This window comes from Prunus persica, chromosome G1, assembly GCF_000346465.2.
Source record: "Prunus persica cultivar Lovell chromosome G1, Prunus_persica_NCBIv2, whole genome shotgun sequence".
NCBI classification, from domain to species: Eukaryota; Viridiplantae; Streptophyta; class Magnoliopsida; order Rosales; family Rosaceae; genus Prunus; species Prunus persica.
In genome coordinates, this window is record NC_034009.1 from 10,812,496 (window position 1) to 10,823,611 (window position 11,116).

At 37.3% G+C, this 11,116-nt stretch overlaps 1 protein-coding gene and 1 long non-coding RNA gene across 3 annotated transcripts; both read right to left on the bottom strand.

Annotated features, from left to right (window-relative positions):
* Positions 241-5,752, bottom strand: LOC18793088. Of its 2 annotated transcripts, XM_020555566.1 has the most exons (4): positions 5,622-5,752; positions 5,374-5,427; positions 3,100-3,945; positions 241-2,585 (listed from the first exon to the last, which is right to left on the bottom strand). In XM_020555566.1, the coding sequence occupies exons 2-4, from the start codon at positions 5,377-5,379 to the stop codon at positions 831-833; spliced, it is 2,607 nt and encodes an 868-aa protein (XP_020411155.1). In that variant the 5' UTR covers positions 5,380-5,427; positions 5,622-5,752; the 3' UTR covers positions 241-830. The 2 variants fall into 2 exon arrangements, with proteins under 2 accessions (XP_020411155.1, XP_007227044.1); XM_007226982.2 differs by lacking the exon at positions 5,374-5,427.
* Positions 8,578-11,116, bottom strand: LOC18793386. Its single transcript, XR_002270893.1, has 2 exons — positions 10,319-11,116; positions 8,578-9,151 (listed from the first exon to the last, which is right to left on the bottom strand). It is a non-coding gene; the product is annotated as an uncharacterized LOC18793386 (long non-coding RNA).

The following is an 11,116-nucleotide window of genomic DNA, read 5'->3' on the forward strand; positions in this document are numbered from 1 at the left end:
CTTTGCATCTCAAAATGTGGGTAGAATGAATTTTCAATGAAATTGTTAGATTCAGCCAACATTATTGATATTATTATTATTTGTAATTTTGATAAATCAATGAAACTGTAAATGAGGCTTTCACTGTGAACACCAGTAGCCGTGTTCGTTTCTACTAGCATTTTTCTACAAATTAAGGGACAAGGACATTCATAAACTCCATGCATTCTCTCTGACACTGTAATTTGCAAGGCACTAAACTGTAATAGGGAAACTTAAACGCTCCATTTATCTTCTGCATAACACAAAACTCTAATCATTATGGATAATTTCACATGTAAAACGATACGAAATTGTTGTCATCAATCTAAATTCAACCAGAAAGGTTGCTACACTAATATTATCAACTGGCAAGCATGTGTGCAGACATTTGATCAGAATGCAAGCAATGCAGCAGTCACCTGACTTTCGTTGACATTATGGGTTGGTATTGCAACTGAAAAAATAAAAATAAAAAGAAGACAACCACTTTAAAGCAAATTGTACATGAGATACAGTAATGATTTATCAAATGCTGTTGAACTAAGAGTTGAAGGGAAGGCAACTTTTAACTCTCATCTTGGCTTTCCAATTCTTGGTGCCGCTTTGTCTGATGTAATGGCTCTTGCAAAGACACTACTAATCCGACTCCCCTATGTGAAATTTGTATGTAACACCATATACAGTGCAGAAGAAACAAGAGATTGTTAGCTTTGCTGTATATCATAACGGTTATGATAGCAGCCAAAACCAGCAGTCTCTGTTGTATCCAGAAGCTCCATGCTCAATTTGTAAGTTGGATTTTCAGCAACTTATGAAACCATGTCAACCTTGCTGAACCCATCTGCAGTACTATTATGGATAGCGGCTGTGGTTTCCTGCATATTGAAATCTGCGAGACTAGCATCAAAACTGTCAGGAACCCTCTTCCTAGTACGTGCACGACGAGATGGCTTGGAGCTGTCCCCAGGAAATGCATCGCTACTCTTCCGCTTCTGCTTTGTGTCTAAAAATCCACAAGCAAAAGCTTCCAGTACCTTAGTGGTCAGTGGTCGATTTCTTGTGCTCTGTCTCCGGGAGTTAATTGTAGGCTGCTGTTCAGAAGTACCCCTACATTCGGAGGATTTCACTGAATGGGGTTCATCCAGTTCCTGGCTTGTTTGATCATCTTGTCTTTCTATCATTGTGAAAGGTTCATCGGTTTCAGCATCTAGAGAAATGGGGATGTTCAAGTCAATCAGTGTACGGGGCTGAGGAATCTCATGAGGTTGTTCCACATGCAAATTGTTGCGGCCAGGAATGCCTTCACCACTAAAGACTGGGCTGCCACCTCTAGATGAAGTACTGGTGGATGATAACTTCTCTTCAGACGGGTCCATTTGAGAGGGAGTTTTCTCACTAAGTTCAAGATGGCCTCCAGAGCTGCATGCATCTTGTTGTAATAAGCGACCTTGCAAGACGTGGTCCATGCTGCGTGTGGTCTCTGCTCGACTACAAGCAGCTAATCGACGTCGTTTTGAAACAGGGGCAACATGATTTTTATTTTGAGACACCATTTTCCGGCTCTTTTGGCACTTCATAGCTTTTCTAGGCTGCATGTCATTGCACATACCTACGTTATCATCCTTGGGAATATTTGCACCTTGGACAAAAACTTGATGCTCCCACTTTGAAGTATCATATTCAAAATATTTGTCATCTTTTCTACCCAAGCGGATCTTTATGGCCTTGGGAACATTGACTTCATCCCTATGCGAACACAAGTTATCAACAGAAATGGATTTATCTGTTGACTCAGAAGCATCCCCATCATCATCTTCAGAATCACTACTGGAGGTGGGAGTGTTCAATTCAAATGGTAAGCTTCGCAATTCCCTCACCTTAGATGTCTTCCCATTAGACAGACTTGTATCCACAACGGTAAACTTCACAACATCTCCATTACGTTTTGGAGTACGAGGCTTCAGATAACAGTGGCGTTGCTGATTAGGGAAATCTTCTTCGTCCAGCTTTGTTTCATCTGTCCACCCATTTTCATCCTTGCTTCCGGAACCTTTATTTGCTCCCATATCAAGCTCTAGAAGCTCGGGGTCTGAAGCAACTTTACTCAGGACGTCGGTTACAGAATCAAAATAGTGGCTTCCCTTCACCAGTTTCCTTCTTGAGAACTTCTTAATCCCAGGGATTAGAAAGACCAATGAATGCTTGGAACCAGTGGAAAAACCATGGCTAGGCTGCTCAGAGTGCCACCCTCTGGCAAGCAAGCGAGGCCAGACTGCTTCCCAAAATAGATCACTTGATCGGGCTTTGCTTAGCCGGAAGTCCCCTGTTAGAAAGTTGACTATTTCCAATGGTGTAAGTGTGGAGCATGCTTTGCCAATTGGTATTTCTGGGCGAACAGGAACAGCCTGATTGGACTTTAAAGTCTCTGTGGCAATGCCTGTGAGATCTCGCTTCCCTTTACCGATTCCCACTGCCTCTACAAGAGCATTCAATCCAAATCTAGCCTTTAAAATGAATACATACTCTTCTAGTAAAATTTTCCCTTCCCCAAATGTCTTCGATACCTGGCAATTGGTCAAACAAAATTAGAAGGAACCATACCCTGATATGAACAAATAAAGAGCAAACAGTCATAACAGCAAAATCCAGGGCATGTCCCCGCTGCCCAATATCTGATTATCTGCATGATAGGATTTCATTTTGAGCAATCAATGTTATATGCTACTGTTAGTGAATCACATGTTACTTCCACATTGGGTAATTAGAGGTATCGTGTCTCGCATCAGAAAACATCTGAAGGACGCAAGTGGCAGATATGGATCCACATGCATTGCAGGCATTTGCTTCTCTTTCTTCATCAGAAAATATAAAGTTCTCTGCTACATTATGCATTTTCTTAAGAACTCTTTTATATATAATTTATGAATTTTCAAAGGTTTGCAAATACAAGCAAAACAACTAGTTTAGCATACTTTCGTTTGTTTACATATTAAATGTGTATGTGCAGACAGGTTGATATAAATCAATCCACATACCATAGGTCAACCTTATTATAAAGTTCTGGTCAGATGTAATTACCTCAAGCAAAGTATTTTGGCATTCTACTGACACATCAGGAAGCAAACGAGATAACAGCTCCTGCTGCCTTGACCCTGTAAATATTCTTTGTCCAAATATACATTTTCTACTCTTTCTTTTCTGGCATTCTGACCATCTCCTGTATCTGTCAGACCTGTAAAATTTCCCATAGTAGAACGATAATATATCACCCATCTTTTTACTCCCAACAAATTTCTTCACCAGAATGAGGTTCTTTCCAAAGATATATAAACCAAGAAGAAAGCTGGCTTCTTCTATGTCACTCCAGTTGTCACCAGCGGAACCAGGAACCGGACACCCTCTTCCAGTATCATTCTGATGCATTTCAGTTATCACTTCTTGCTTCAAAGCAAACTTTGCTGACTCACCTGATATTACCCCATGATCGAACTTAACATCCATTGGCTCAACTTTGCATTTTATGTTGTCACTTGCTAAAACAAACAGGGTCTCTCTGACATGTTCAGATTTGAGCGACTCATTTTTATTGGATACATAAACTGCATCATGAAAAGCAGTCTCTGGTTCATGCTTTTTGCCATCAACTCCCTCATTGATCCACATTACTGGTATGGGCAACCCCGCTATTAAACCAAAGGAACCGCCAGCAGCAATTTCTGCAACAGTTGGGTTCTTTAAAAGCCAGAGATAGTCTGAAACGGCTATTAGAGAGGGAACTTCAACCTGGTACTCATCTCCAACTCTAGGAAGTATCTCAGGGTCACCAAGAACACCAGATCTATCAGAAGCTTCTGGAGAAAATGAATTCTCAGCAAATTCATCCTCATTGAAATCCCCGTGGTGGTTTCCTTCAACTGAATCCATCTGCCATATGAGATTGAGGGGAAGAGAGGGGGGGGAAATGGTATTGTTAAAGTGGCTTTCTGAGACAACAAGAGAATTAATTTTTTTCCTTTCTTTTCAACAAACAATATATAAGGCATGAAGTTCATAAGAATTTTGAAAATTAATAAATTTTATTTGCCAATATGAAATTTTACATTGCTATCCTGATCATATTTTGATACCATATTAAATGATGGCCAACTGGAAAATATAGAAAATAATATGAAGAACATAGCATGCTAAACCATGAAGGAACATCTCCTCTTTCATTACACAATAAAAAGAATATAGCTTTCTTACTAAAATCCCTCAGGATAAAAAAAACCGATGACAATATTTTACACTTTTCTGATACCTTTCAAAATTTGCCAGACTCAATTTTTCATTCTGTTCAACGTAGCCAATCTAAGGGCTTCTGTTTCTAGGATAAAAAAGAACAAGCTAGACATGGTGGTTTGGTCATCCCTATTTTACAGTCTATCGAAAACGAAGCAGTCCAAAAGCATTTGAACTATTACTGTTGCAGGCTCGTCAAAAACATGCCAGGTAAAGCATTGATTCTAATCCTAGCAATACACATTGAAGTACTCATGCAACCGACAGCAATCAATCCTAATCCTAGTAAACCATTATTCACAGATAGAAAGAGATGGGGGTTTTCTACAAAAGAAACTGACAAGTACCAATGTCAAAATTTCAAGAAGACTAGATGCAAAGTACCAAAAATATAATGCTATGTACCACCAAATAAAAGAACACACGTTCAAAATAAGCAACAGTTTTTCGTGGATAGAAAATAAACAACAAAACAAAAATTATTTTCCTGCATTTATTTTTTAATTTTAAAAGTTTATTCATACACCACGAATTATCGTAATTTTTTTGTTGGTAATAAAATGATCGTAAATTTTCAAAAGAAATAAAAATCCACTAACATGTCTTTTTAAGCATCACCCAGAAGAAATACAAGCAAATAGAGCATGACGCAGCAAACTCATAAACAAATAATCAACCCCAGATCCATTTTCGAATCCAGTCTAAAACCGACGCAACCCCACTAGGAAAAACATAAACTTTCATATAAATATCACAAAACCCATTAAGCACATTTATCACAAATAACAAAACTAAACATAATCACAACCAAAACCAACAAAACATCCAAAGCTTTAAACTTGAACAAACATAAATAAAACCAACATAGAAAATAAATGACAATAAGCATAGCAAGCACACTTAGACAAACAAAAACCACTGTCCCAGTGAGAATTCCAATACGATCCCATAAAATTCCAGTTATTTACTCAACAATGACCCTTAACAAACACAGAAAGAACTGCATTGAATCGTACAAATAAGAAAAAACAGCAGCCCAGAAAAGAAAAGATTTGGTTTTCATTACTATACCTCCATGGGCAAAGAAACGAAATTTGAAGGCGAAACCCACGTGAAAGAGCAAGCCTGAGAAAATGGGTCTTCAAGTTTGAGCACCAATTTGCAAGTTATAGATTAAAAATAAACAAGGCGTGAAGCGCACACACGCAGAGACACACAGAGACACAGAGTCTCTGTTTAGAGAGAGAGAGAGAGAGAGAGAAGAAGACACACATACACACATGTACATGAAAATAGAGAGAGGAGAGAGAGAGTTGTACCTGGGTTTTATAGAAGCTAAGCCTTCATGACCACGAAGGCTGATTTCAAAGAGGCCTTGAGAGAGAGAAAAATATATATGAGAAAGCAAAGTCGTTGTGTCCTTGGAGAGAGAGAGAGAGAGAGAGTCTGAGTGTTTTCTCTTTTAGTGAGAGAAAGAGGGGGCTCTGGACCGTTTAAAGAGGTACGAAAGTGATCTCTCCACGCGCCCCACGGCGCGTAATGAATGAGTAGCTTGGCGTATTTGACACGTGGCACTAAAGATTCCTACTGCGATCGACCGGCCCAAATTTGCTACATAATGGCCTGCGTAGCCCTGGGCCCGGGCAATAATCTTCTGCCACGTATGTGGGTGATACGGAGGTTGGGTTAAACGACAGGTCGTGGTGATTGTGATTAGAAGCTAGAATTGCAGCCATGGTGATTGTTGCATATTGTGGCCCTACGCACTCTATGGCGCGTATGAATAACTAATAGTTGTTTGGATTGCATTTAATTGTAAATTTTTTTATTTTTCCAAAATAATCATTTGGAGGGATTTCTTAAATATTGTTTGCGGAATTTCTTAATAAGGAAAGGCTCAACGTTCAATTCACGTGAGGTTTGGTTATTAACTGAGTCAAGCTGTGGCTAACTCGGAGGACATAGCCTCTTGAACATGGAGTTAGTTAAAGGGTTAACTTGGGCTTAGCTTCATAACTCATACCAAAATACCACACAATGTTGCCAATTAACAAAGGAGAAGAGGTGATTAGCAGCAAAACAATATAACATACTAGTAACGGACAGCGTGAACTGAGTAACTGACTATCTGAACAGATAACGTTACATATGCTTATGGTTTTATTCTCTTTAACTTTCTCTTTTTTCTTTGCATGTATTAACATTTGATAGATAAATTTTGTCATGTACCATTAATGGCATTTGAATACGTAATCTGGTTTGTGGATTCGATTTTATGACACTGGATAGTGCGCACTAACGCGCATACTGTCAACAAAAGATAAACTTGTATTAGTGTGTGCGAGGCAATGCTTTCTTACCAAATGCTTTGATATATTAGGTTACAAACTACCAACTATGCATGGGGTAGTGTATGAGATATGAGGCAATGTTATGTTATGAGATTATCAATCCATATAAAATGGTAAGATGGAACATGTTTGAATTTATGCAATTGACAATCTTGAGATATGGTGTACTAAATTGTCTTTGTAAGAGATACTCAATGAGATATGAATTCTCTTTTTGTTCTCCTTTTTCTTTTTGCTACATTCAATTATTTTAAGTAAGTAATATCGTATATAATTTATGACAAAATCTCACAGAAGTAGCTAAAATCACTTCAATTATTTGTTGCAAATAGCATGCACCGTTAGATCAAATAAACGGCTGTGATCTACCTATTTGCAAAGACATAGTTTTACTCGGTTTTAAAAAGAAAAAATTCCCTTCATGCTTACCTGAAGGCAAAACGCCCCTCAAACCTTTCATGTCTAGTTTCATTTAAAAAAAAAAACCATAATTACATGCTTAGTTGCTTCGAGAGAGTTGTTTCTATTTTTGGAGATCATTTTATAATGTTGACCTATCTTCTTTGGGGAGGAAAGACAGCAGCAGCCGAGCCAACTCTCTTCTCCTTCTATTTTAAGTAATCGTCAGTGAAACTTGTTGCCTACTCAATTTATTTAATTAGACAAGAAAAATATGACAAAAGAGGAATTAAACCCCAACCAAAAAAAAAAACTAATTCACAAACTAACATAACAATAGAAGAATTAATACTAGACGCCAACTTCTTATACTCACTTTTGGACATTAACTGATGTGACAATAGTTTCTTCTGTTTTCATTACAGCCTCATTCTGGATTTTCCACATCAGTTGGTATCCATGATCAAAAGTTGGTGTAATAAATGCGTGTTGTTTTTTTTTTACAAGTGATTGGGGAATGGGGTTGACTCAAATATTCGAGTGTTTTGGAGTTTCAAATTTTTGTAAGAGCATCAATAATAGTGAGGGTTAATTCAATTTTATTTTGGTAAATTGAATTTTTGATTTTCAGTGATAAAGTTCAGTTTATTACATAGATTAATATTTTATTTCAGGGATCAATAGTTCATTTCAGAGGTCAATAAAATGAACTTTGCAATGAAATTCATTTTAATAAGTTAACCGACCGTAATAACTCTACAACCTCTTTCTTATTGACACATAGACAGCGTTAATTTTTAATTTATAAGCTATTTGAATTGTACCATTGTAAATGAAACTACAATTTAGTTCAATAAATTGAACTGAACTGAAATAAACTGTTGAGCAATCATTGCGGATGCTATAAGTAGAGATGAAAAAGCTCACCTGATTGATCTATTTCACTTACGTGTGTGTTTAGTATTATTGAACCGCTTGCGACACTAATCCTCCATGTATTTGATGACGTTTGCATTACTGTCGGTGAGTTTTCATTGATTAACTGTCATTTAATTAGTGGTAGTTGTAGTTGTAGTTGTACATGATCAATTATTATATCATAAGCATAGGATAACTTTTATTTTTTATTTTTTTTATAACTTTACGTTAGTGAGGGAAAGAAAAAAAAAAGGGCTGCATATATCTTCCAAGAAAAGAAGAAAAAAGAAAAAAGAAAAAAGAAAAAGTAGGTGTGGGTGTCTAGGTGTCTGTAGTCAATGAAGCCACTCATTCGCTTCTTCCATTCTGCTCGTCTCCCTGCATTTTCCTTTCTCCCTCCACAGCAGGTCACACCACATATCTGCGAAAGAAGAAAAAGAACTTCGTTTCGTGTAGAAAAATTATATTGAATTCTCCTTTTATTTTTATCAAGAAGGATTTCATTCAAATAGAAGAAGAAACAGTGGGATTAACAAACGAAATAAAAGAAAATTGGGACGCTAAAAATTTCACATCATCGATAAGAACACGATCAAATGCTTTTTTATTTTTGCAAGAAATAAGGGGTTTTTATTTATTTAGTTGTTTACGTTATTGAGTATTAGGATATTCTAAATATCTGTAAAATTACTGTTAGAGCCTCTTTCTCGTTAAGGAAAAGCTATTTGCATTGCACAAAGCGTTCGACAAAATATAATTTACACACTAACACAACGATAACATGGAATAATGGATCCATGCATCCATGCATTACACATGCACATCATGTAGCCGCGCTTCTTGGCCTCTACTTTGAGTTCAAGATTGCGTGGATGTGCTCCCACTCTTCTGTGCCTCTACTTTGAGTTGCTCTACTCATCTCAACCGCTGCCCGCTCTCCCTCCCTGAGCATGATCCAGCTCCGAGCTGAACCTGGTGAACTTGGCTTTCGCCTCAACAAGATCCTTGCGTTTTGGCCAGTTGTTCTTGGATGAGACGGAGCTACGTCTTGGCTGCAGTAGCCTTGTGCCTATCCTGTTCAGCTTGGTCACGCTCAATAACCATCTTTGCCCCTTGGTCATCTTTTTCCTTCAGGATCTTGATGGTCTCTCTTGATGAGCTTGGAAGAAAGTGAACAAAGCCTAAAAAACACAGAACATGACATATTAGCCACAAGCGAATATAAGCAGCTCTGACTGAATGATCTCTTCAGCAGCTCTTTAGTTTTCAGGTTCTCGGACTTAGATTGCGCCACTTTTGGGTCCTTGACTGCCATCCTGACCCAATTCATAAATAATTGGGCACATAAAGATAATGACAAAATTACAACACCAAAAATTCAAATCCAGGGCACATCTTCTGCCCATTATCTGATTAATGGCATAAAATGGCTTCATCGTGAGCAACCAATTTCTATGTTTCTATTTTGTCAATCATAAGTTGCTTAGCTATCACATCTACCAACATAAAAAATCTGATGGATACAAATGGCAGATAGGATGGATCCACAAGCATCACATACTTGCATTTACCTCCCTTTCGTCATCCGAAAATGAAAAGTTCTGTGTTGCATTAGTACATTTTCTCATATGGTTCTTTTATACAATACAGACAAGGATTTTTGCTAGGATTTACATAAAATGTACAAAACAAGCAACCAAAGATATCTATAAATTCAATTTGAGTAGGCAAGAATCGATAGCAAAAGTTATCGGTTAAAATTTAAGTAATGCCCACACTTATATTGCTATTTTCCCATCCTTGAATATACAAACAATATCCAAAGTCCTGTATTGCAAATCAGATGAAAAGAGCTTCAAGTTTTACTAGAGACAAATTCATGCGCAAAGAAGTCATCACATCAATGAAACTCGTCTCTTGCTAATGCTAACAAACGTATAATTCCGGTTGACCAGCATAAGAGTATTAAATTCACACATTAGAGCAAGAACTTTATAAAAGGAAAGAAAACTTAGGAAAGTACTGGTACAAGGAAACTTATGTAAAAAAAAAACATCAGAGAAGTTCAGAATTAAAGGGATGTTAATCTGCCTAATATTTTTATGTATGAAATAATAATGTTACTTATATTTTCTACTGTTCCACAATCTTGGGCTCAAACAAAAATGTGGCAGACAGTTCACACAGAATTTGAAGTAGAGTAATACTCTTTAAAGTAATAATTAGTTTAGAAAACTTTTGTTGGTTTGCATATGATTATATAATGCAAATGTGCAGACAAGTTCCTATAATACAATTCACACTGCAAAGGTAAATCGTAGCATAAAAGTTTCAGTAAGATATATTACCTCAAGTAAAGTATTTTGACATTCTTCTGCCATGTGAGGGAGCAAACGAGATAACAACTCCTGTTGCCTTAATCCTGAAAATATTCTTGGTCCAAATTTACATCTTCTACTTCTCAATTTCTGGCATTTCGCCCATCTGATGTATCTGTGAGACCTGTAAAATTTTCCGTAGTGGAATGATAATACATGTCCCATCTGTTTACTCTCAACAACATTCTTCACCTGAATGAGGTTTTTCCCAAAGATACATAAAAACCAAGAAGAAAACTAACTTTTTCTATGTCACTCCAGTTGTCACCCAAGGATCCAGGAACGAACCAGAAAGTACACTATTCTACTACACTTCGGATGCATTTCAGTCATCTTTTCTTGTTTCCAAGCTAACTTTGCCGAGTCATCTGAATTGTCCCATGATCTGACTTACTATTCTTGGATCAGAATTGGGTTTTAAGTTGTCACTTTCTAGACAACCAGAGTTTTTCCTGACATGTTCAGATTTTTTAGACTCTTTATTGGATGCATTAACTACAACATCAAAAGCCTCAGACTCATGCTCTTTGCTCTCAACTTCCTGATTGATCCACATTACTGGTAAGGCAACCCCATTAGAAAATTATAGGGGCCATCACCAGTGATTTTTGCATTAATTAAGTTGTTCATAAAGTAAGATATAGCTGCTAGAGGAGGAATTTCAACCTGGCACTCATCTCCAACTCTAGGAAGTGTCTCAGGTTCACCAAAGACATCATATATCAGAAGCTTCTGAAGGAAATGAATGCTTCCAGATTCAACCTCATT